The 27,848-nt window shown below is 41.6% G+C and overlaps 1 protein-coding gene across 2 annotated transcripts in view; it reads right to left on the reverse strand.

The window, feature by feature from the left end:
• EPB41L4A (erythrocyte membrane protein band 4.1 like 4A) overlaps window positions 1–27,848 on the reverse strand; it is a 181,297-nt gene that overhangs the window by 41,899 nt on the left and 111,550 nt on the right. For both annotated transcript variants that reach the window (XM_069964696.1, XM_069964693.1), the window contains 3 exons: window positions 20,412–20,499; window positions 11,289–11,377; window positions 8,795–8,858 (listed from right to left, as the gene is read on the reverse strand). In XM_069964696.1, the coding sequence (XP_069820797.1) occupies window positions 8,795–8,858; window positions 11,289–11,377; window positions 20,412–20,499 (241 nt within the window). The remainder of the gene's footprint in view (window positions 1–8,794; window positions 8,859–11,288; window positions 11,378–20,411; window positions 20,500–27,848) is intronic.

The raw sequence follows: 27,848 nt of genomic DNA on the forward strand, positions 1-27,848 counted from the left end.
TTAAATAATTTTTTGGAACCATTTCCTTGGAAGTCTGGATCTTGTACACTGACTCATGTACAACTATTAGTAACTTGACGTGCAGGATGTCCTCCCTAATTCCATACAACAAACCTCACCCCCATTGTGCTATTTCCACATGTTAGTATGTGCCAGCTAGTGGCTCTGTGTTCATTTTTACAAAGTTTAGATAATTCAGAGTTTAATCCCCAGGCAAACAACCTTTAGTTCAGGTCAATTACAGCAGAAATATTCCAAAGCTGTCTTATTTGGGTGTGGGCAGGATGCACAGCTGGGTCACAGAGGGGGAAGCTGGACATTACCAGAAATAAATGTTGCGGTATTACAAGATTCTAAATTCTCGGCTGGAGATTTATTTTGTCTGTTCACCTTCACTAATCCCCTTGGTTGAATTTCCTCATCCTAGAGGGTGTTCTTTATGCGATCTCAATAAATAAAGAGAAACTTGCTTTGTGCTCTAGGCTGACATCTAAGCCAAGGGAAGATAAATTGTAGATCCAAAAGTTTCTTGTTTACCATGATAGTAAAATAATAGTGAGGAAACATTATACTTTCATTTGTCAAGTGATTAAATAGATGCGTAGCAAGACATTACTTTAAAAGCAATCCCATCTAAGACAAACATTTGGCCCTTAAAAAGGACCTGTAGCCTACATTTATATGTGTGTAAATGTCTGTGTTTCTGACTAGATATTCATGAATAAATAGCCAAGTGGGCGTCACCAGTTGGGATGTGTCCCTACACTGTCTGAGACTATCCAATCAAAGCTGACAGTGTCAGACTGGTAACACGCAGGTGGCTCTAAGTAAAAGAGGAATGGCAAATTGTATATAAAAGTCATCAGGAGGGACTAAAGGGGAAAAAAAGTAATGTCATCATTACAGCGCCAATGGAGGCATAACTTTCCTTTCTTAGGGTCCTATTAAACAAAATGATTTTTAACGATAAATGATGGCAAACTAGATTGTGTGTCATTAACCTGAAACTGTTCACTGTATTACACAGAGCGATAGTCGTTAGTTACGATCATTACTACCATCGTTTACTCCATCAGATCCCAGCAAAAGGAGGAACGATTTGGGATTAGGGATGCACGATGCACCGAAAAATCGATACTACTATCGATTTTCGGGGCAAAAAAACGGTTCGGTACCAGGATTTCCTGGTATCGATACTTTGTTAAACTACAAAATAGCGTAGTTTAACAGAGTATAGTGCAGAGAACATGACAGGCGGCTACCTGAGCGCCTGTCATGTTCTCTATGTGCCACCCCTGCAAACACAGACCTGGGACCCTGATCTTCCGCGCACCATGCTGCTGCCGCCGGCCGTTCCTGCCTCTCACATGGCCGCGGGGTCCCGGGACAGTATAGCATTACAGAGCAGCGTCGGCGGCAGGAGAGGGAAGAGAGAGGCTGAGAGCTGCACCGTCCGGGGGAGAAGGCTGGAGGTGGGGGAGGCGAGGAGGAGACCTGACAGGAGGTGGGTGGCTGTGAGGTGGGAGCCGTCAGGACACTCCCGGGCCGGCATCAGCAATGTGGGGGGTGAGCAAAAGGTCGGCCCGGCTGCAACTGGGAAGGGGGAGGGGGCGGTAGCCTGCACATTACTCTGCCGCCCGAATCCAGCTGGAATAGTGCAACTACAACCCCCATCATCCCTGATAGCTGAAGTGTATTACATGCCTACAGCCCCCATCATCCCTGATAGCTGAAGTGTGTTACATGACTACAGCCCCCATCATCCCTGATAGCTGAAGTGTTACATGACTACAGCCCCCATCATCCCTGATAGCTGAAGTGTATTACATGACTACAGCCCCCATCATCCCTGATAGCTGAAGTGTATTACATGACTACAGTCCCCATCATCCCTGATAGCTGAAGTGTATTACATGACTACAGTTCCCATCATCCCTGATAGCTGAAGTGTATTACATGCCTACAGCCCCCATCATCCCTGAAATTTGAAGTGTTACATGACTACAGCCCCCATCATCCCTGATAGCTGAAGTGTATTACATGCCTACAGCCCCCATCATCCCTGATAGCTGAAGTGTGTTACATGCCTACAACCCCCATCATCCCTGATAGCTGAAGTGTGTTACATGACTACAACCCCCACCATCCCTGATAGCTGAAGTGTGTTACATGACTACAGTTCCCATCATCCCTAATAGTTGAAGTGTATTACATGCCTACAGCCCCCATCATCCCTGATAGCTGAAGTGTATTACATGACTACAGCCCCCACCATCCCTGATAGCTGAAGTGTGTTACATGCCTACAGCCCCCATCATCCCTGATAGCTGAAGTGTATTACATGACTACAGCCCCCATCATCCCTGATAGCTGAAGTGTATTACATGACTACAGCCCCCACCATCCCTGATAGCTGAAGTGTGTTACATGCCTACAGCCCCCATCATCCCTGATAGCTGAAGTGTATTACATGACTACAGCCCCCATCATCCCTGATAGCTGAAGTGTATTACATGACTACAGCCCCCATCATCCCTGATAGCTGAAGTGTGTGTTACATGACTACAGTTCCCATCATCCCTGATAGCTGAAGTGTGTGTTACATGTATACAACCCCCACCATCCCTGATAGCTGAAGTGTTACATGCCTACAACTCCCACCATCCCTGATAGCTGAAGTGTGTGTTACATGTATACAACCCCCATCATCCCTGATAGCTTAAGTGTGTGTTACATGACTACAGTTCCCATCATCCCCCTGATAGCTGAAGTGTTATTGTGCATATTATAAGATTATCACCTTCCTGATGACGCACGGTAAATGGTGCAAGCGGAGAAACCACCAAATTCAGTACCACATAAAAACGTGCTACTAAATAAAACTACAGATTGCCCCACAGCCATGCAGGCTAAAAGATAAAAAAGTGTTAGGAGTGAGAATAGGGCAATTTTTTAAAGAACATTTATTTTAAATAAGGCAAACTTTAGTTTTAAAATAATATGGTCCGTACGGGCGCATCTCTATTCTTGTGGGGTTTTTTAAAATAAAATTTATTAAGTATCGAATTGGTATCGAGCATTGAAAAAAAAAAAGTTGGTATTGGTATCGAACTCAAAATTCTGGTATCGTGACAACACTATTTGGGATTACACTAAAAGATTAGTGATTAGGGTATGTTCACACTGAGCAAATGGGCCACAATTCCGCCTGCTTTAGTGTCAAACAGTATCTCTATGAGAGGGCCTGCGCGCCTCCACTCTCCGCTCAAAGAACTGACATGTCAATTTTTCAAGCAGAAAGCGGAGGAGAGTGGAGGTGCACCAGCCCTCCTATAGAGATACGGTTTGACACAGAAGCAGGCGGAAGTTCCGCCGCAGAATTCCACCCAATTTGCTCATTGTGATCATACCCTTACATCGAACAAATGCGGAATTACATCGAACAAATATGGAATAACAGCGAACGATTAGTGAATGATTAAAAATGATTTTAGGGTAAGATTTAAATCAACAATCAACGACACATGACTGATTTTTCGATCGTTGCCTGCAGGTACACAGAAGGATTATTATATAAATTTGAACAATATAACTATTTTCCGCACGATAATCGTCTTGTGTAATAGCGCCCTCAGGTAAAGAAAAGGTTTGAATATTTTTTTACCGACTTGTACCTGTTGTTTCAAAAGATTTTTCAAACCCGCCTGCTTTTGTTAGAGTCACTGTCGTATTTTTTTTTTTTTTTTTTGCAGAAATCAATAGTCCAGGCGATTTTAAGAAACTTTGTAATTGGGTTTATTAGCCAAATATGCCATTATCTGCATTCAAAAAGACTTTCCCCAGGCCCCCCCCTCCCTCCTCTTTTCCATCCACTGCAAAAAATCTAGAAATTGTGACTTGTTACATCAGACACAACCCAGTCTGTTCTAGGGAGAGGGGAGAGGGGAGGGGGGAGGAGGAAGGAGAGAGTTAGCCGACAGCAGAAAGCAGCAGATAACTACAGACACAGAGCTGGGTGACAGCTGTAATCAGAGGTCAGAGAGGTCAGTGGTGACTGTCAGAGGAGATATAAAGGGCGATGTATTTGTAGATTAACTCTTTGTTGTCCTGTTTTGGTCTTTCATTTAGCTCTCTCCATAGAAGAACAATGAAAACAGGGGGGAGAGCTTCAAACTGCTTTTTCATGATAAAAATGCATTTTTCAGCTAATAAACCCAATTCCAAAGTTTCTTAAAATCGTCTGGACTATTGATTTCTGCAAAAAATAAATTCACGACAGTGACACTTTAGGCTATGTTCACACTACGTAAAACTATGGCCGTAGTTCTCGCTGCAAAACTACGGCCGTTGTTTTGAGGATGATACGATATAGCAATTCGTACAAACTACGGTCGTACGATGCACAGCGTGTAAGACTACGGTCGTAGTTCGTACAGACCCGTGAAAAATGAACATGACATTTATTTGCGGCTGGTAATGTTACAACTACGGCCGTGGATTTCAATAAAGCCACACATGTAAAATTTATTTCGCCCAAATTAAACTTGATTTTAATGTAAAAAATTTACTGAGTGGTTTATTGGGCTAGTCGCAGTATTTCAATTAACCCTAGAATGCGTATTGGGGGCCTTTTAGGCCCCCATGCTTACTTTTTTGCTATTATCTGCAAAATTACTTAAGTTAGAATTTTGAAACTCCAGGTAATCCTCAAGTATGTCGTTTTTGGTAATATCCAGTTGTTCATATAATTTTTTTCATAGGCATTTCGGTGTAACAATGCTTTCTTTGTGAAAACCACATCTGTACGTGTTGGGGGCCTTTTAGGCCCCCATGTATATTTTATCATTTTCTCAGTAGTGTTTGTGTCTCAAGTTACTTTATTTGTACTCAGTAATGCTGGTGGGGGGGCCAGGGTGTGGATAATGCCATATGAGGATGTCATGTGATTTTGTGAGGGAGTGGTAAGGCCATGACATCATCTCAGGTCCTTCGGAATACAGTAATGAGCTGTGTATAGAATAATGACGACAGTATACACTGTGAGCTAATTGTGAAGGACCTGAGATAAGATAAGATGTTGAGAGGAAGACTGATTCAGTTTCAGTTTCTCTGATTCTAAGAAGCCTGCAAATGGTAAAGCTATTGAGCTAAAGACATCCAGAGAATTGTACACCACCTAAAATAAAGTATAAAAGGTAAGAGCTGCTGAGGGTGAGAGGAGGGAGGGGGCACATTACCCTTACAGTGTGTCACACACAAGCAAAGAGTGGACAATCTTGATTGTGTTCATTGTTTTTTTCATAGTTTGCTAACATCTAGTCAGCAATGGCGCAGTCTTCCACCAAGCATCTGACTGACCAAGAGATTGAAGCAATTATGTTTCAAAGTGATGATGAAAGTGAACTATCTTTGTCCGATGACGAGTACCTGCCACCAGAGAATCAAAGATCCTCAAGTGATTCTTCTTCTTCTGATGATGAAGAAGTGAATACAGTGGATCCTCAAGAAGTGATAAGTAGAACATCCAAAACGAATATTTTTTGGGACAGTAAACCTACATTAGTCGGACGTACTGCAATCCATAATATTGTGAGACAGGCTCAAGGAGCCATGGGAAGTCCCAGGTACTTTTCCCCTAAAGACGTATTCTGTACTTTTTTTTCTGACAATATGGCAGAAGAGGTCCTTTTATGTTCAAACCTAGAAGGAAGACGTATTGCTTCTGCAAAAAATAAGTCCTGGAAAAATATCTCAAAAGAGGAACTTTATGCATACATTGGACTTTTACTGCTGGCAGGAAGTCAAAAATCGTATGATGTTCCTATACGAGAATTATTTCTGGACCCACTTTCTGATCCACACTATAAGGCGACAATGTCAGTGGACAGATATGAGGAAATTAGAAGACATATTCGATTTGATGATAAGCGAACACGTGCATTGAGGTTTGAAACAGACAAATTAGCCCCTATCAGTTATATTTGGAACATATTTATCAAAAATTGCACCAAACTTTACAATCCTAGTGCTAATGTTACAGTAGATGAGCAACTTGTACCGTTCAGAGGACGCTGCAAGTTCATACAATACATGCCCAGCAAGCCAGCCAAATATGGAATCAAAATCTTCTGGATGTGTGATTCGGCATGTTATTATGGCATAAATGGCGTAATCTACTGTGGCAAAGAGGTTGGTGCAACAGCACAGAAGGATCTGGCCTGTAGTACTTTTTTCAAATATGCTTGATGTAGCAGCCCTGAATTCATTCATCATTTATACAGAAAATCATCCAGAATTCCATGCACGGAGGAAGGACAGGAGACGCCTATTTTTGAAGGACCTTTGTCATGAGCTTGTAATGCCTCACATGATACAGCGAAGTGACGTGAAAGGCTTGATAAAGCAAACTAAAGAAGCAATGAAACGGTGTGGCGTACAGTTTCAGATGATTCCAGGGCCAGGAGAAAGAAAAAGAAAGCGCTGTTTCATGTGTCCAAGAAACGTAGAAAGGAAAACTGAGAGATTTTGTTCAATTTGTAAGGAAAATGTCTGCAAAGAACATTCTTCCGAAAAAATAACTTGTCAAAATTGTTTGGAAGACTAATAGAATAGAAAAGAAACATAATAGAAATGTAGCTGCAGCTAGTTTGGTATAGAATTCTATGCGTTTTTTCATATGTTTGTGAGAAATTTGGAAAAAAATAATTTTTTTGGTTTTATTTGTGAAAAATTAGTAAAATTTTGTTTACTAGTCATATTTTATTTAGCAGTTTTAAAATAAACTTGTAGAAGTTTTATATAAGTGTGTTTTTCCATGTGATTCGCATGGGGGCCTAAAAGGCCCCCAACACGTTAATATGAAGATTTCTGATGTCACGCATTCTAGGGTTAAATGACATGTTTTAGCATGATTAAAAACATGCTAGGAGGCAATATTAAACAACGGCCGTTGCTTCACGACTAGCCCGTATGGGCGTAATTCTACGGCCGATGTTTTGACCGCAAAATTCCGGCCATTGAAAACAACGGCCGTTGTTTTACGTAGTGTGAACATAGCCTTAAAGTAATCCTTCAGGTGATTTTAGTCCTCTTACTACAGTTATGGAGTTCACAAGAGCCCCCTCCATAGTGCACAGCTATATCTCCTTCTCTCCTCTACAGAGGACAGGACCAGGACTGAGCTGTTTTCTAGTATTACACAGGCACTTCCTCCAACAGTTGCCTTGCCAATCACAGCTCAACACTCAGCTCTTACTGCTATGCCATGGCATGGTGCTGGTGAAGGTGCACTGATCAAACAGACTGCGCTTGAGGATGATTTACACAGTGCGCTTCTATGGATGGAATATGCAGGGGAGAAGGGATTACTGATGCACCAGGTTTGCAAAGTGTAGCACACTGAGGCTCAAGTAACAGAACATGGTTAATTGACCATCCAAAACTGGCATCAATTTCAGACTCGATGCCTGTTTTGGATGGTCCCGATGGAAGCAGCAAGAGAGTGCCAATCAGAGAGATCAAACTCAATTGTTCAATTTATTAACTTCTTCACAGTTGGCCATACATTGCCATTTACACAGGAAGATGCACGGACGATTATTGATGATTTAAATGCCACCACAGAAAATGCGATAAACTAACAAACAATAGATTTCTCATTTATCGGCTGATCACTAGCCATTTTATATGGGCTGATGATTGGCAGTGAACCCTTATTCCTATCTGCCGATAATCGCCCTGTATAAAAGGACCATCTTGCTGTATTGTCTGTACGTTTAATATAATCTCTACTCAGATATTTCAAAGAGCTGCAGCTCAACCATAAGTCAGGCAATTTATCAGGAGTTTACTCCATTATCCCGAGGGTAATACAGTCACTTTTAGAGATCCCGTGCTGCAGGGAAGTAGGGAAAAAAAACAGTCTCCTGTCAACCTGAAACAGAGCGATTACGAAGCAAAATATCTACAACGGATTTTTATTTCTCATTCAACTTTTAACAAAAAATTCAGAAAAAAAGGTGCCATAAAACAGGCCAGATTTATTGTGTTTTCCTACTGGAAAATATAACACTTCATGAGTGTCACCCTCCCGATACTATCAAGGACACCAATCACAGCTTTGCACTGGAACCCTTGCCCACCTACCACTGATTGACAGCTGTCTGCTGTACACAATATGGTCAATGGGCAAAGAGAGCTGTCACTCATGAATATCAAGGACTACCTAGCGCGTGCACAAAGGCACAATGTATGTAACACAAGGTTGCAATCAGGGTCTCTGACACTAAGTTATGCTACTGTCAGATAGGGTAGACTAAACCAAATTGTCTTTCAGGTTCACACATGTAAAAATAAGGACAAAATATATGGCCGTATTTGGATAAATACAGCCTGAAATAATAACATAGGATAATTATTTCTGGACGTATTTTGCCCTTATTTTTTTTACGTTGTGTGAACATAACCTTAATGTATTCATATTTACAGCTTTAGAACATATACAGCCTAATATCTCAATGAATGAATGAACATCTACAATTATGTACACGGCTTTGCTTTTATTACAAGAGCATCAGTTTTCAGTAGTTTTTAAGGGGTATGATACATTTGTTTTAATAAACTTTGTAATTTATTTAGATTTATACATTTGATCACGTTATTTTTATCCTTTTCATTCAAATTCCAACCCCGCGGTTTGTGAACAAAAGACTTGCAGCGCCTACTGTCACTCTGACATCACCATTAATGACATCACAGCAGAAATAGAACAACCCTGACAGTTGAATTTACTTACATCTTTCCCAACAACTCGTAGCTCAAACTGTGTTTCCTTGAAATGAATTTTTGTAATTCTTGGCCTATTAGAGGGAGAGAAAAACATTAGAAATATTCACCCACAATTTTTTTTTTTGACTACATGATTTGCAAGGAAAAGGGAAACTATTAGAATGTTTATGCAAACGCCTACTTATGCCTATTAAGTGGGGGCGGTCTTTAGGTGGGCGTGGACAATGGTGGAAGGGGCTGGCCAAGCATTGCTCTTGTGGGCCAAGGAACGCCCCCAGTGCTCCTATTGCACTAATTTACATATTTCAAGTAATCAAAAATGGCGGGACCAACTAAGGATAGAAGACAGAGCTGCCAGCAGGTTTGTTTGCACAAATCTGCTGATAGTTTCCCTTCAATGAAATCTCTAGCCAGCTGGTACTAGTATTTTGTGTACACAGGTTGTTGCATCAGGTCTGCACAGTAAGCCATGCCAGCAGAAGATTATATAACCTTGTACTGATATCTAAATTCCATTCACCGCTTAAATGTTCACAACTAGCAAGTACAAACAACAAGACAAAATACAAAAGTACAAAATGAATGTTACTCTATACCGTGTACACAATTATGAATCTGCACACCTTGGCTAGCCTGGTAATATGCTCGTAAGGCTGGGGCTACACACAAACATTCTTCGCATGCCTTACATAAAGACACATTCATCATTCATGACTATAACTAAGCAACTTGCTCAGAGTTTTTATTTTATCGCTAAGTTATAGGACTCTTTTTGCATTGTAACTTATTTTCCTATATAGAACAGTATGAAAATATTAAAGAGAAACTCTGGCAAAAATTTTTTTCTCAAATCGACTAGTGTAAGAAAATTATACAAATTCTCAAATCTTCCAGTACTTATCAGCTGCTCTATGACCTGCAGGTAGTGATGTATTCTTTCAAGTCTGACACAGTGCTCTCTACTGCCACCTATGTCCGAGACAGGAACTGTGCAGAGCAGTAGCAAATCATCATAAAAAGCTTCTACTGCTCTGGATAGTTTCTGTCACAGACAGAGGAGTCAGCAGCGAGCACTGTGTTACTGTGAATATATCACTTCCTGCAGGACATAAAGCAGCTGATAAGTACTGGAAGACTTAAGAATTTTAAATAGAAGTAAATGACAAATCTATATAACTTTCTGAAGTTGATTAAAAAAAATTTAAATAATCCCCAAAGTTTTCCTCAAAAGTCGCAATGATGTGACATTAGGATGCCCTTGAGATGTATAAGGCACATTCTGGGCACATTTTTTTTATTAAACAACGGCTGTTGTTACAGGTTTGCAACAACAGCCATTGTTTAATCAAAGCGTTCGATTGCATTAACCCCTAAGGAATTCCAGTTGTAGTGTAGACACACTGTATAAACTACGTCCTGGATTCCATGCGGTCGCACAGAAAACTGCCATGTGTATTTTGTGCAGACGCTATTCAGTGAACTGTGGCTGCATGAAATAGACTGTGCACACAATGTAAAGTACGGCTCCCAGCCGTGCTTTACATTAGGTGCTAAGGTTAATTGGATTGCAGGAACCTGAATGTGCCCACATTTCAATTAAGTGAGGTGATGTTTACCTGGGCGATACTGAAGTGTCACAAAACGGCCACTGTTTTGCCATGAGTTAACGTGGCCTTAATCTCATCAGGGTGACAACAATCAAAGTGGTAATATAGGTGAATTTCTATGCACTTATTATGGCATACAAATACCAGTCTGACCCTGGGTCCTATGGTCTGAATTATTAGTATCACAGAGTTTATAATTAGAGATGAGCAAACCGGGTTTGGGTTTGAGTCGATCCGAACCCGAACGTTCGGCATTTGATTAGCGGGGGCTGCTGAACTTGGATAAAGCTCTAAGGTTGTCTGGAAAACATGGATACAGCCAATGACTATATCCATGTTTTCCACATAGCCTTAGGGCTTTATCCAAGTTCAGCAGCCACCGCTAATCAAATGCCGAACATTCGGGTTCGGATCGACTCGAGCATGCTCCAGGTTCGCTCATCTCTATTTATGATGTTTTTGGTTCAATATAACCGTAGGCAGTGTTATCCAAAAGTACGTAAACAACATAAGCTAGTAATAAGTGTCAATATAGCCAACAGGTAAATACTCACATGCAGAATACACAGAAAAGAACTATTGCGGCTCTACAATGTGATTTTTGGCTGCACAATTTTTACTTATTAAAAAGATATATTAAAATAGAAAAAAAAAACCTATACAGCCAATAAGGCTATCACAAAACCACACTGCGATTGGCCACACAGCAAGCTAGCACTTCATAAAAACCCAGCCCAATAATGGAACTATAGATGGAGTTCTGAATAAACCAATGGAAATCTGCAGTACTGTATACAGCGTATTACCTATACACGAAGTGTACGCAGGTGATGTGGTTAATGTAATCCAACATATGAACAATCTTATAACGTTATTTTTGTAACCCAGACTTACCAGAAATATTTCCCCACTTGCTTCTTATTCTTGTACACAACCAGCCCTACTGGAGTAAGCCCTAAAAAATATTCTGAGTTGTTTTCCCCCTAAAAGAAAGAAGAAGCACAAAATTATTAATTCATGTCTCTTTCGCTATTAACTGTTGAAGACATTCTCTTTATATATGCTCTACTTTAAGACATATCAGATACTGGTTGATATTAAAGGGGCACTCCAGAGAAAATATTTTTCTTTCAAATCAACTGGTTTCAGAAAATTATACAAATTTGTAATTTACTTCAATTAAAAAATCTCAAGTCTTCCCATTCTTAACAGCTGTTGTATGTCCTGCAGGAAGTGTTGTTTTCTTTTCAGTCTGACACAGTGCTCTCTACTGCCACCTCTGTCCGAGACAGGAACTGTCCAGAGCAGGAGAGGTTTTCTATGGGGATTTGCTGCTGCTCTGGACAGTTCCTGTCTCGGACAGAGGTGACAGCAAAGAGCACTGAAAAGAAAACAACATTTCATGCAGGACATACAGAAGCTGATAAGTATGGGAAATAGAACCGAACTCAACTGAAATCAGCTGTTTTGAAAGAAAAAGATTTTAGCTGGATAACCACTTTAATACATAGTAAATGTTGCTCAAACTGTGACTAAGCAGTCACATACACCTGTCACACCCTCTCACACCTGGAGGCATATTTACATGATGCAGATCCGCATTGTGAGTACATATCCATAGACACGTACACGTAAAGGTGGAGCTATTTTACCATTTGACATCAACTTAACAAAAAAGCACAGTATGCCTATAAGCAAAATGAAAACTAAAACATAAGAAAAACTGCCTATGTGCATATGACTCATGTTTCCATAGACAAAAGATAAATGTGTGTTTGTCGACTTTCCTCTGGTTTCGGGGATTAAAGGGAAACTATCAGCAGGTTATAATAATCTGACCTGCCAATATGTCCCTATAGCGCAATATCAGCTGAGGAAGAAGACGCCCCCCGTGCACTGATCCGCCCTGGGCAGCCTGCCCCTTCTAATAAATATCAGCACAGAGTACCGACCAAATATTTATTAGGGAGGCGGGCCAGCCGGGGGGATTGGTGCACTGGGGGCAGTAGTCCCACCCCCAGTGCACCAAAAAGTCTAACTAACATCCTTACCATCTGAAACAGGGATGGGGAACCTTCGGCCCTCAAGCTGTTGCAAAACTACAATTCCCATCATGCCTCGCTTCGCTTTGGCTGTCTAGGCATGATGGGAGTTGTAGTTTTGCAACAGCTGGAGGGCCGAATGTTCCCCGTCCCTGGTGTAAAAGGAAAAATACTACCCTAATGCCTATAGAAAACAATGATGGCATAGTTTTAATTCTGATCGATTGCTATGGGCTAAAAGGGCCATTTTTTCCGTTAGTCATTCTGATACATACAAATATTAGACAAGCATTATGTATGTTGGAATCTTTATTATTGTATTTTATAATAACTGCATTACTGGCAATAAAGGAGTCTGCTCCTCATATGTCACACTACACAATGTGTATGTTAAGTAAATGTACATAAAATATACTATAATTTACACTCTGCTCAATGAAGAATGAAAAGTCTATTCATATAACAAATACATAACACGGTATGACTGGTAATAAAGCAAATTTGCTCAGACAGGGGTAATGGAATGGAGATGTTTACATTGTTCCAGCCTTCACGCCTGCAGCTGATTATAGGAAATACATTTATTCTGCTGCTTTATTACAGTCAGTACGGACACATTAGAGGCAATTAACAGTCTGCATGCTGAGATGAGACCAGGCACAAAGGTCAATAATACCAATCTAGCAGGAAAGTATTCATTTCTTTGTTTCTATGATATAAACTGATTTGTTTTTGTTTTTTTAAAACGTTGAAAATATTAGAAAAAAATTCATCTAATATTAAATCCTAGGAGGTGAAATTTATAAAGAGAAGTCCGGCAAAATCAAAAACTACAGTGCTGGCGGAGGAAGGGGGAGCATAATCAATAATGTATACTTACCTGTCCCCGTGCAGCACCGCATTACTGTTCCAGGACCCCACTGGCCTCCTCCAGCTCTCCTTCCTGCAACCTCACAACCCAGCTGATGGATTGCCGGCTTAGTCAGTGACAAGGGCAGGACACCACTGCAATCACTGACTGGATGAGCGGGCAATCCATCAGCTGTGTGAGGTACAGTACTTTCACCCGTGTTGTGATGTAGCAGGAAGAAAATTTATCTGGCGCCTGTCAAAGAGCTGGTGATGCAGTGCTGTGGGGGCATGGGGACAGGTAAGTATACATTCTTTAAAATGTTCCCCCTACCTGTCTAGTTTTTTTTTTAAATCAGCCTTATCCTTTACAATTTCCAGACGCTGCAATATCTGAGTGGCTGGAAATATAGTGGTTATGGCGATCATGTGATGATTACTCCCTCTGTACGAAGTAAAGGAAGCGCTTACAAAAGAGAACACTTTTTTTTCCGATAACCACTTGGCTGGCTCAAAAATCAGTGACTTATGCTCTGCTCGTCTGATGGATGGGGTGAATGATGGCAAGGTAGATTTCTCAGGCTGCTGTGTGGGCAGAGTCAGTTTATTAAGAGGCATGCCAATAAATCCAGAGAAGTTGACGTGGGTGGTCTTTACGTAGGACCAATGCGGGAAACGATGGTTTCTGTAAAGGGGTGCATTTACAAAGACTAACTTCTCCTACACTGGTCTAAAGGCCATAATATACAGCCAGATATTCCAGTGCTGACTTGTCAACTTTGTAATTACTTTTCCCTCTTCCACTGCTTGCTGCCTATGCTATTACACACACAGACAGCAGGTGGGGACCAGCGAAAGGGGCAGCCCAAACGATCCTTAGATCCTTCAGGCTGCCCATTTAAGGGTGCGTTCACACCTACAGGATCCGCAGCAGATCTGCAGCAGATCCGCAGCAGATTTGATGGTGCAGATTTGATGCTGTGTTCAGTTATTTAAATGAAATCTGCTGCGGATCTGCAGCAGAAAATATGCTGCGGATCCAGTAAGTGTGAACGTACCCTAAAGGGGTTATCCAGCGCTACAAAAACATGGCCACTTTCCCCCTACTGTTGTCTCCAGTTTGGGTGGGGTTTTGAAACTTAGTTCCATTAAAGTAAATGGAGCTTAATTGCAAACCACACCTGAACTGGAGACAACAGTAGGGGGAAAAGTGGCCATGTTTTTGTATAGCTGGATAACCCCTTTAAGTCAGCGGCGGTTTTTATATGAAGCAACAGACAGACAGCTGCACACATCGTGGTCTTTCATGTTTCGGTTATATCTCTGCAACATGTCAAAATATTATTTATAATGACAGCAATACTTGCATATATCTAACACCTGCCCCTCCAACTTTCTGCTAGACACAATGCTATGTGAATAATTATGCTGATCATCAATCATGTTGTGGTCATATTATGGGCAAGGGATGTGACACTACTTTTAAAGGGCAAAGTAAATTATCTAATATCATCACTGTTCTCAATCCTAAAAGTATTTAGGAAAATCTCTACCTGTGAGATGATTTCCTTCCCAAGGGATTGATGCCCCCCAGTTGCTTCTTAGCAACCACATTCACTGCACTGCTTCACTCTGTCACTAATCTGAAAGCAAATGCCATAGAGATCAGTGGTGTTCAAGTGCAAACCAGTAACATAGTGCCTGCACGGCGGTGGTACCGCAAAGGGGGGCTCAAATCCTCACAAAGGAAAATCTTCACAGAAGAAAATCATGTTACTGACGTTCAGAGTGAGATCAAACACCTACAATGGCCTCAAAAGTCACTACATCTAACCAGACGCCAACCTTTAAGGTAGGTTCTGGAGGGAGCACAGAACATTAAACAGTTTTTTACTTCTTTCATCCCTTTAAGAGTGTTTTTTTTTTTTCTTGAGAAATGATTCCATATCCATCACAAATAATGAAAAGCTGTAGTATGGGTTCTGAACTACAGAGGGGAACAAACGTACACAGTAATTAGTGTCATTCATATATATATATATATATATATATATATATATATATATATATATATATATATACACACACACACACACACACATTTTTTTTAATAGGGTCAACCTGTCATTTATAGACTACGGACTGCTCTACTTATGGCACCGATTCATTAAATCACTTTTATATATCTCTCATGTGTCTGTTATACTGTAGTATACACATGTATTGTCCATAACATAACATTGTGGATCATCTTTCTTAGAACTCTGTGGTGCTCCATTTCTCTGGTTTCCCTCCTGGAAATATATGAATAAATTGCTAACCGTTTGCTATCATTTCCTTTATGAAACAACCTGTGGTTAGTATTAAAAAAAAGTACCGTATTTTCCGTCATATAAGAAGACCGGGTATATAAGGCGACCCCCAACTTTTGCAGTTAAAATATAGTGTTTGGGATATACTCTCCATATAAGGCTGAGTTCACACTGCCTTTTTGCAATCCGTTTTTTTCATCCGTTTTTTTGCAAAAAAACGGATAAAAAAAACGGATTGCAAAAATGCAGTGTGAACCCAGCCTTAGACTACCCCTCTTCTAACGAACACCAAATAAAAATTAATAAAAAACATCAGATAGCAGGGAGATACAGTAATACCGGTAGGATACAAGGGTGGGCCAGATGGGTGAAAGAGATGTGTTTTTCTGGGCACAGCACCACTATTATATGGTATTTATCAGTCATTAAGATGGGGTAGTGTGTTCAGGATGTCGTGGTATTTTTCCCTTGTGTAGTAATAATATTGGTATAATATTTTGTCACTATGGGGTGGTGATATGCAGTCATTATGTAGTGGTATTAGGTTTTTATATGATGTTGATCTCAGTATAGGGGGGGGGGCGCTATTTCAGTTTTCGCCTCAGGCAGCAAAAAAGCTAGAATCGGCCCTGCATATAAGATAGTAGTAGATACGATTTTGATCACTCATCACATGTTTACTTTATACTCCGTTTCCATTCTTATACAAATTGAAAAAGGTTATGTTTTACGAGGGGGTGAATAGGGATTTTGTTAAGTGCCCTCTAATCCCTTTATTTTGTCTAACACCTGTACATTTAGTCCAGATTTACTATTCCCATCTTTGGCATCAAATAATTTTATATAATACATATACACACTCACACAGGTACACTCACCTGGTCATGTTCCCACTGTCCTCTCAGGCCTTGTCTGTGGGATTCCCCGGTCTCTGCAGCTGCAGCTCTCACTTCTGATTCCATCTCTGAAGTGACAGGCCGCTGGGCCAGTCACTGGCCGACGTGCTGTGCCATCTTGGCCATTGATTGGCTGAGCGGCCTGTCAGGACCAGAAATGAGAGCTGCAGAGACCGGGGAATCCCACAGACAAGGCTGGAGGACATCAGGGGAGCCTGGACAGGTAAATAATAGCTGTATTATTTTACACACCCTGTCATTAGCCATCGGCCACACTACCTATTACATGTAGCAATGCGCGTTCGGCAGGCTAATGATTTTTTAACTTGCCAAAGAACAACGATCAGCTGATGATTGGCTCTTTGGCTAATCATTCTCTTTATGACATGGAGTGATATCGGCCAGATTCAGACGATTATCACTCAATGTAATAGGGCCCTGGTTATCAGTGCAGTGACAGACACAGAGGGGGGAGGCATCACTGTAACGGCTGGAGAGGAAGAGGAGACTGACTGCTGCATTTAGGGTGCACTAAAGAGGGGAGAGTTTAGAGGAGGGAAGGCAGATTAGTAAGGAGTTGCAGTAGCCAAGATGACAATGTATCAGCAATGTATCAGATGACTATGTAACAGTGAGAGTTTTAGCATTTTCAACTATTAAAAAAAAAAAGGATTGATTCTACAGATGTTTTTGAGATGCAAGTGACATGAAGATGCCAGTGACTGTATACAGGGTGTAAAAGACACACAGTATATTCAAAATATTAATAATAATAGTCTACTCTAGGAAAAAATAACATTTGTATTACAATTACCAGTACAATTTGTGTCAATTAGTGTTATTAGGTTCAATTACTTTTTTTTGTTGTTTTTTCTCTGAACAGTAATTACAGTCTCAGTATAAAAGTCACATCAATATATAACAAGTTACCTGATATGCATGGGAAGAAACCAACATGCAGGGGAAAAAAATCTGATTTTCAGAGAAAACATCCAGATTAATTTAGCAGTTTTCTGTCTATTAATGGTAATATGAGATCCTTCCCCTTTATAGTTTATAGATTAGTACAATTTCTAATATATATATTTTTTTTAATAAAAAATGCATTAACAGCCAAAATCTACACAGTTTCCAATACCCAATTACAGATACCAGCCCATATTTATCAATCTGTTTAAGAGAAAATGTGTCTGGCTTTAATCTCAGATAGTAACCAATCACAGCGCTGCTTTTGTTTAACCCCTTCAACACAGAGCCCTTTAATGCCCGGATGTCTAGTTCAAATTAATGCCATGTTCCTCCCAGCCTTCTAAGAGCCATAGCACTTTTATTTTTCCACCTACAGGGCTTGCTGGGGTGTCATTTTTTGCGCCATGATCTCTAATTTTTACTAATATCATATTGGTGTAACAGAAAAATTTAAGTCGCTTTTTATTAATTTTGTTCTGATATATAATTTATTAACATCAGCAATCCTGGTGCGTTTTTTTTTTTCCCTTTACACCGTTCACCGTGCGGAAACAATAATGTTATATTTTAACCCTTAGGGGACACAGCCAGTTTTCATTTTTGCGTTTTCGTTTTTCCCTCCTCGTGTATATAAGGCCATAGCGCCTGCATTTTTCCACCTAGAGACCCAAGTGAGCCCTTATTTTTTGCGCAACTAATTGTACTTTGCTATGGCAGATGTAATTTTTGCCTAAAATGTGCCGGGAAACCAGAAAAAAATTCAAAGTGTGGTGAAATTGAAAAAAAAAACGCATTTCTTTTATTTGGGGGAAATGTGTTTTTACGCCATTCACCCTGGGGTAAAACTGACTTGTTATGCATGTTCCTCAAGTTGTTACGATTAAAACGATATGTAACATGTATAACTTATATTGTATCTGATGGCCTGTAAAAAATTCAAACCGTTGTTAACAAATATACGTCACTTAAAATGGCTCCATTCCCAGGCTTATAGCGCTTTTATCCTTTGGTCTATGGGGCTGTGTGAGGTGTCATTTTTTGCGCCATGATGTGATCTTTCTATCGGTACCTTGATTGCGCATATATGACTTTTTGATCGCTTTTTATTACAATTATTCTGGATTTGATGCGACAGAAATTGCGCAATTTTGCACTTTGGGATTTTTTTGCGCTGACGCCGTTTACCGTGTGAGATCAGGAATGTGATTAATTAATAGTTTGGGCGATTACGTACGCGGCGATAGCAAACATGTTTGTTTATTAATTAATTTATTTATTTTTATTTATAAAATGGGGAAAGGGGGGTGATTCAGACTTTTATTAGGGGAGGGGGTTTTGTGTTATTAAAAATACATTTTTCTTTTACTTTACACATATACTAGAAGCCCCCCTGGGGGACTTCTAGTATATGCACTCTGATCTCTCATAGAGATCCATGCAGTATAGTTATAGTGCATGAATCCATGAGATCGGTGTTCTATTACTTTTGGCTGCTGCAGCCAAAAGCAATAGAATGCCGAGCCGGGATCAGCGCCATTACGAAGCAGACCACGGCCCGGGATGGATGCAGGGATCGCCCCCCCCCGCAATCGCGCCGCAGGGGGGCGATCCCCCCACTAGACCACCAGGTATGAATAAAAGCAAGTATTTAGAAGCAGCTGTCAACTTTGACAGCTGCTTCTAAGTACTTAATTAGCGGGCACGGCGATCGGACCGTGCCCGCTAATAGCCGCGAGCCCGGGCTACACGCGGCACCCGGGATCGCGGCAGTTCAGAGGGTGGTCGCCGCGCGACCCCCCTCTGAACTCCCATAGCGGCACGAGGACGTTCAATAACGTCCTGGTGCAGCTATGGGTTAATAGATCGGACAGTTCTGCACGCTACGATATATAATGTGTTTATTTATTTATTTTTAATATTTTTATTTTTATATTGGGCAAGGGGGTATTTTAAACTTTTATTGGGAGGGGGGTTTATAAAGGTTTTTTAATACTTCTAAAAACTTTTTTTTTTTTACCCTTTTTTTCACTGTAAAACATGCAATCATTAGATTGCATATACTGGTCTATGCTATGCCATAGCATAGCACAGATCAGTGTTATCGGTGATCTATGTATGGAGGCTGCCTGAGAGCAGACTCTATACATGGATCGCGGATCCGACAGGACGGAGGTAAGAGGTTTAGCCCCGCCCGTCGGTACAGGCGATCGGGGCCCCAGCAGCATGGCTGCAGGGGTCCCGATCACTCAGTGACAGAAGCTTGTTCTGTCACTGAGTACCTTAAACGCAGTGATCGCTATAGATCGTGGACTTTAAGGGGTTAATGAGACACAGCTGCGGGATCGCAGCTGCCTCTCATTACCTCCAGTCCCGGACACACTGATCTGTTCCATACCACTCCAACTGCAGCGGTCCCACAGACATCAGAAGTAGAGATGAGCGAACCAGCCGAGGCTATGGCTGTATCCCAGTTTTCCAGGCGGTCCTCAGGCTATATCCACCCTCTCCACGGAGCGGGCAGACAGTGGGAATCAGAAGCCGAGAGTTCAGGTTCATACGAACCCGAACCTTGGCCGGTGCGCTCATCCCTAATCAGAAGCCCCTCAGTCAGGAACGTATATATACACATTCCTACTGCACTGGGTATGTGCAGAAGGAACGTATATATACGTATTACTGATGGGAAGGGGTTAGAATGAGCTGTGATTGGTTGCCAAACATTAATAGAAGGATGGAGATGGCACTTCTATAGGATTTACTGATTTTGGGTTCATTCTGGTTCTTTCTGATGACCATTCGGAACCGAATCAGATACAGACTGATAAATTTGAGCAACTATGTTTTAGATGATGCAACTGCACCAACTTCACAACCCCTGTCAAAGTATATGTTGCAGAGAGAATACAGGAACATGTTCTCTACTTATTTTTTCATGTAATTTACACTTACATAGACAGGATGAAGATCAACTCCATACATTTCCAGGGATTTGGCAACTGACAAATAATTTGATTCGGCTACAGCTGGGACTTGACCCCTACAAAAGAAAAGATACACAAAAAGCATTAACAAAAATGCTTTGTTTCCAGATCATAATCCTCATGATACAAAGGTTGTCAATTTTATGAGTGAAAATCCAGAAATCTCAACAAAAAGCTTGGTATTTGTAGCACTGCCATTATGTGTGGCCCGTATCAACAAGAGCGCATTACATGTACTAAAGAGAGGTCTTCAGACTAACTCTATGAATTTAAGATTGTATCATTTGGGTGCTATGTACTGTAGTATATCAATTGAAAGTACAATACAGCTAGCCACACACAATAAAGTCAGATAAATCTGCTGATTTCATTGGGATCAGCCAACAAACTAATGTGTATTGGGTCTTCTAACTCGTCGCCAACAGCAAATGTCAGGAGAGAGAATGGCCAAGTATGTTGGATTTTAACATGTTTAACATGCCTGATTCCTTTGTTCTCAGGGAAATAAGCTACTACTGAAGGTGCTTGGTAGCAGCTCTCCCTTCTCTCCTCTTACAATATTTTTTATATATATGCGACATCTATTTTAGGTTCAATTACTGTTGTTTTTGTTGTGTTTTGACATTTTACTGGAATATGGCATATTTACTGAAATAACTTTCTTGCAATACTTTATTTTTGGCACTGTGAGCAAATTGCCCCACTTTTACATATTATATTTGGTATTTTTTTATCATAATCAATATTAGGTTTCATTGAATAGTTTCCAACTCAAGTGATGGAAAACATTGGTAGGAAAATTCTAAAGATTTAAAGTGTCACTGTCTTTTTTTTTTTTTTTTTTTTTTTGGTGGCGGGCAGAAATCAATAGTACAGGCGATTTTAAGAAACTTTGTAATTGGGTTTATTAGACAAATATGCCATTATCTGCATTCAAAGAGACTTTCCCCAGGTCCCCCCTCCTCTCTCTCATTCACTGCTCATTATCAGGAAATCGGGTCTTGTTTACATCAGACATGCCCTGTCTAATCTATGGAGAGGGAAGGGGGGAGGAGGGAGATTAGTCACCGGCAGAGAGCAGAGATCAAAGGATTACACAGCGGGACCTGTGTGAAAGTGGTATTCAGAAGTCAGAGAGGTCAGTGCTGACCTCAGAGGAGATAGCCCGGTGATGTAGCTGTAAATTAACTCTTTGTTGTCCTGTTTTGGTGCCTCATTTCCTTCCACCCCTCCCCTCTCTATAGATAACTGTGAAGACAGGGGGGAGAGCTTCAAACTCCTTTTTTATGATAAAATAGCATTTTTCAGCTAATAAACCCAATAAAAAGTTTCTTAAAAACGCCTGTACTATTGATTTCTGCAAAAAAAAATTAAATGACAGTGACACTTTAGGAAGAGCAAAACTTGGTGGTTATACTGAAAGTAACCTGTAACCGCTCAGAAATTATAACTACGGTTAAAATATATGTATATTATTATTGAGGTGAATTAATAGTCATAACCAACAAGGAATTTTCAAAGATAAAAGACAAGTAGGATGACATACAAGCCCTTAGGCTAAAAATATGTATGTAGCTTTCTCTAACATCTGCATAGGTAGCACCCAGTCACAGGTCACAGTAAGTACACAGGTTATCTCGCTCATCAGAGGGATTTCACAACACAGCAATTGTTTCATTGACAACTCAGTGAGTTGGAGACAACATGCAATTAGGAACGCCAGGTACGGCTATCATCACATTACATTTGTGATGTATGGTTAGCCTCCGTTGGCCAGATTATGTTGGCATACTGTACAAATATGTATATGATAGGTTTTATGCAGCTTGATATAGGGCTGTGCAAGGACGCAAGCAAGCCTAGATTAGTAAGATCAAAGCTCTTTTCAATATATACAAACTGGAGAAGAAAGCCTATCGCTACCAACTAGCATAAGTCACACAATCATGAAGGTAAGTGGTTCCGCCAGCAATAACATAATCCAAATGGTGTGCACAGTGTAAAGATAAGCAGTCAATGTGAATACGAGGAGAAACAAAACTGGTACTCACAACTGCAAAGTCAATAGAGTTGAAAGTTGCAGGGAGAGAAGAGACAAACAGGTGGGCTTATGCCTGGGACAGACTGTTTCGGGCAACGCCCTTCTCCATCCAGCCAGGGCTGGAGAAGGGCATTGCCCGAAACAGTCTGTCCTGGGAGTAAGCTTTTCTAAAATGACGATTACACTTTAATGATCTTTTAATAACTTTTCACACATGTATAAGATTTTTTTTTTCTCTAGAGACAGTCCCACGTTCTACACCTGAGCATTACTTTTTGGCTGATAACTAAATTTACGACATATGGCAAGCATTTGGCTAAAGAATCCTAAATTTACCCACATCAAACACAATATGGTCCTATATTGTTGTATTGAGATTCATGCACTTGGCCATGTGCAAGAGGTGCAACACCTAAATCTACAAAGGTGCCTATAAAGATAAAATAGTGAGTGGTAAGAGTGGCTACTCTGCAGCCCTTGTAACCACATGATCAGCCAAGTGCATCAAGCATTGCATTTATATTTTATGGGTATCTAGGATGTGATCCTGTTGGGGAGCTGGTACACCAGCACACTATTACCACTACCAGTCACGATTCACATTCACTTGCAACTGGAAACCACAGCAAGTGTAGCAAAAGGCTAAGAACTGTTATTTGGCTACCAAGGAGCAATTATTATATGAACTCTCATGAATTTCGAATGCAATTCTGCTTTTAAACCTGCAGATTTAGTTAAGTTGGGAATGGAAACATGCGTGTGGAATAAACCACAATGTTCAAATAGTGACAGAGAAAGGGACTGATCTAGATTCTTTAGCGGTAATAACAGTGTAATAGTTGAAACATCTCCAGACTCTATTGTTTCTATGGGACACATTAGTTCTGTGACCTGTGTGACCTGTACAGAGGTCATCCTACAGGGGAGGGGTGGTTGAGTTCCTTTTGTCTAATCTAATAGTGTCAACTTTCGCCGTAATCCAGTATATCTCACTTTCTAGCAGCTTCATCTTATTAAGGGGCCTATTCCACGGAGCGATAATCGGCCCAATTTGGTCGATTATCGCTCCGTGGAATAGAGACAACGATCAGCCAATGATCGGGTCATCGGCTGATCATTTATTTAGGTTCAAACCTAAAATCATCGGGGCACCGACCGCGCATCGCTGCGGGGAATAGCGATGCGCAGCAGGCGACCAACGATTTCACAAGCACCATGCATTACCTAAGCAGCAGGTCTTTTCCTGCACTCCTCCTTCCTCTCTTGTTCCCGCGCGCAGCAGCAGCTTTGGTGCGGCCTGTGCAAACAGACCACTCAGCCAATCACTATCCAGGACCGCCGCGGCCAGTGATTGGCTGAGCGGTCTGTCAGCTGAGACAGGCCGCACTGAAGCTGCTGCTGCGCGGATCCGGGAGGAAGAAGGAGCGCAGGAGAAGACCTGCAACATGTTTAGGTAAAGTATGGTGTTTAAAGGGGTACTCCGAGGGGGGGTTATTTTATTCCTGGGACCGGGAAGGAGGTGGCTGAGGGAAACAACGTCCACTCACCTCCCCGGTTCCAGCGGCGAGCCCCGCATCATGGCGCTCCGGTCCCCGGCCGCTTCCTGGTGTCTGACGTGGGCCCGAGACGATACATCTCAGGTTCGCTCAGCCAGTCACTGACAGAGGCGGGATCTGTGCGGACTTGAAACGGATCCCGCCTCAGTCACTGACTGGCTGAGCGTCTCGTCTCGGGCCCGCGTCAGACACCAGGAAGCAGCCGGGGACCTGAGCGCCGTGATGCGGGACCCGCCACTGAAACCGGGGAGGTGAGTGGACGTCGTTTCCCTCAGCCACCTCCTCCCCGGTCTTAGGAAAAAAAATGCCCCCCCCCCCCCCCCCGCTGGAGTACCCCTTTAAAAAAGGGCTGAAAGGACATCGGTAACCATGTCCCTGCAGCCCTCGCTAAACGATTAATCGGGCCTGTAATAGGCCCAGTAAACAATCGCCGATCTAGCAGATCGGCGCTCGTTTACATTATTAATCGGGCCCCCATTGGCCCATGGAATAGGACCCGTATACAGTCAAAACAGGAAGTCTCTGCTTAGTTTTAGGCCTAATGGTGAAAATAAAAACGGCAAGATTTAGGGATTATTTTATAATATAGATAGTAAAACTGACATTTTACAAAAAAAAACATTAGTACTGGGCTAATATGAAGAGGTCTGCAAAAATTTGTACAGGATGACAAGGTATCTGAATGGAATCTCTGTTTCTAGCAACAGCCATTACTTTACCACATCTCTTAGCAGACCATCTTTACGTGAAGTGATCAAGGCTTGGTGGACACAGTTAATTTCTATGTCGAGGTCATCTAGACCTGGGATAAAGATGCAGAATAATAACCTGACAGAACCCTCTACGCCTCTAACTGTTTCAGAGATCTGAGTTTTCAAGCAGGACAGGTTTATTGCTTAGAATTGTTTTTGGCAAAATTCAATGAAGCAGTCATTTCTGTTAACTGTGAGGATGGTAGCATGAAGCTTAGTTTTTAAGGTATGAAGACATAGACCTACTGTATGTGTGTGTATTTGTGTATATATCTGTGAGGTGTGTTATAGAGACAAGAGGGCTGCACTGTGGTGCTGGTTTACAGGTGAACCAGTATGTATTGGTGCAGCATAGTGTTGGGTTATACAGGTGGAGCCGTATTTATTTGTGTTGCATATGCAGTATGTATTTGTGGTGTTAGGCTATACAGGTGAAGCAGTATGTATTAGTGCAGCGTGGTGTTGGGTTATACTGGTAAAGCAGTATTAATTGGTGCAGCATGTTTTGGTTTATACAGGTGAAGCCGTATGTATGGATGCAGTGTGGTGTTGGGTTATACAGGTGGAGCAGTACTGTATTTATTTCTGCACTCCGGTTCTGATATGGCACTGCTCTGACATAATACATGCACAACATGGCGGTATCTGACGCTGCATAGTAGTATGTGTTTGTTGTTGAGGCCCCAGCATCAACATGAATCACCTGGTGAGGCCAAGGAACAACGTTTGAGAAGCCCTGCTACAGACAAGCCTTAGCCATAGGCGGATTATAATGAGGGCAATCTCAGCAACCCTGGGCCCAAGCTCCAGGGGGGCCCAGGGAGACTGCCCCCATTATAATCCCACTAGCACCTGCTGCTGCGCTGTGCTCCGATCCTTTAACTGTGATATTTCCCAATAAATACTGGCAAAGAGAAGAGCCATCAGCCCTTCGCTCAGCCAGTCACTCTTGTGACCGGAGGCAGCATTATACCTCCAGTCACAAGAGGCCGCTCCCTCCCCCAGCTCCTCAGCGCAAGTGTGACGTGCTAGCAGAGCATGGGGAGGAAGGGGAAGAAGACAAGGTGGTCAGCTGACTCGGGAGTAAGGTTAGTATCTATGTTTTGTTTTTTTTTGTTTGTTTTACAAGGTGATTGGGACTGAGGTGGGGGAGGCTTACTGCATGGGGGAAATTACTTATAGGGGGATAGATATCTACATGACAGGGATTGCCTAAAGGGTAGTGGAGATTTTCTACAGGGGGCATCACAGAGGGATTTGCTACAGAGGGGGTCATTGGCTATGGGGGGAAGATTGCCTACAGGGGGTTCATTGCGTACATTGAGCATCACCTATTGGGGGGGGGGAGGGTATCGCTTACAGGGGGCTTGCTACAGAGGGATTGCCCACAGGGGGCTATACTGTAGATAGATAGATAGATAGATAGAAGAGAGATAATAATTCACTGCACAGGACATTGCTCTGCCATTTTTCTGCCCGGGGCCTATGGTACCCTTAATCCTTAATTTCTGGCCATATGTCTGAAAGATGTAAAGAGCTACAGCAGCTATGATCTAAAGTGGACTGTTCATGAATGAAAACCTGCTGATCTGGTAAAAATGTAATAATAAGGCTCATCTATATAACACTGTTGACAAGCAATAAATCCACGTGAAATCAAGAAATAAGAGTATTAACATATCTTAACAGGATGTCAGTGGACTCAAATATAAAAGCTGCTTTTCTTATACTAAGTGTACCTGAACGAATACATATGAATTTACAACTGAGAAACCTATGACTAGATAATAAATAATCCATACCTTAGGCCAAAGAGACTTCCATAAAAAATACATACAGTTACACGGCTACAGACGTGGCACATAAAATATACTTTGTTTATTTTCAGCTTACCACTTTTATATGTGTTACATTATATATAATATGGCTGCATGAATCCAAAATGCATTTTATTAAAAATAATGACCTCCTTGCCAAGTCTTTATTTGCTCCGGCTTATCAGAAAAACTAGACTGTATATTATTCTATCTCCAGTGATAGGTGAAGATGTCTGGGCATATTAGGAAACAAAAGAAAAATGTGTTGTAATCTATAGATGCCATAGAGAAACAAGAAATATATTCAGACATATTGTAGGCTCCGGCCTAATGTACCTCGTAAACACTATTACACTTGTCCAGGACTTCCTTCGATTGCTAGTGTGTTACCTCAACATTATGCTATAAAGAGGGCTACAGATCATGATGAAACCACATAAATAAAGATATAATAGACTAGGCCAGACACAGACACATTAGATGGGGGGAAAGATTGGTAGAGATTAGTGTTGAGCGAGCACTAGCAAAAGTGGTGGAATTCTCCGCTGCCGAATGCCGCCAGCCTCCCTTTCATAATGACAGTCTATTGGGGCTCGCGCGGCTCCTCTCTCCGCGCTGAAAAATGAACATGTTCATTCTTCAGCACCGAGAGGAGGCGCGCGAGCCTCCCTTAGAATTCCGCAACTTTTGCTACGTGTGAACGTAGCCTAAGGGTATGTTCGCACTCAGCAAATGTGGTGGACATGTCAATTCTTTGAGCGGAGAGTGGAGGAGAGCGGAGTCGCGAGCCCTCCCATAGAGAAGCAGTTTGACACTGAGGAAGGTGGGATTCTGCAGCAGAAAGCTCCGCCTAATCTGGTCAGTGTGAACTGGCCCTAAAAGGGATACTATCAGAAGGTCTGTGCATGTGATGAACCTGCAGATAGATTCCGGTAGCCCCTTACTTCCTCTTACCGGTGCCAGGGGAGGGGGCGGGTGGAGCATGGTCACATGCTTCTCCATGTTGACCATCTTATGGACAGAATTGCTACAGAGCAGGACAGCAGGTAACTGCTGTCAGTAAATGCACTTACTAATACTGTACACTAAACAATCCTACTATAAAGTGGCCAACCCCTTTAAATATACAAAGATATTCTAGTGCTTATAGACAAAACCTAGAAACAATATCTTACAGCAATGCTTAAACTTAGAGATGTGCAAACTTGGCGAAAGTTCAGGTTTGCACTTGAATGGCTG

This window comes from Dendropsophus ebraccatus, chromosome 3 (assembly GCF_027789765.1).
Source record: "Dendropsophus ebraccatus isolate aDenEbr1 chromosome 3, aDenEbr1.pat, whole genome shotgun sequence".
Lineage (NCBI taxonomy): Eukaryota > Metazoa > Chordata > Amphibia > Anura > Hylidae > Dendropsophus > Dendropsophus ebraccatus.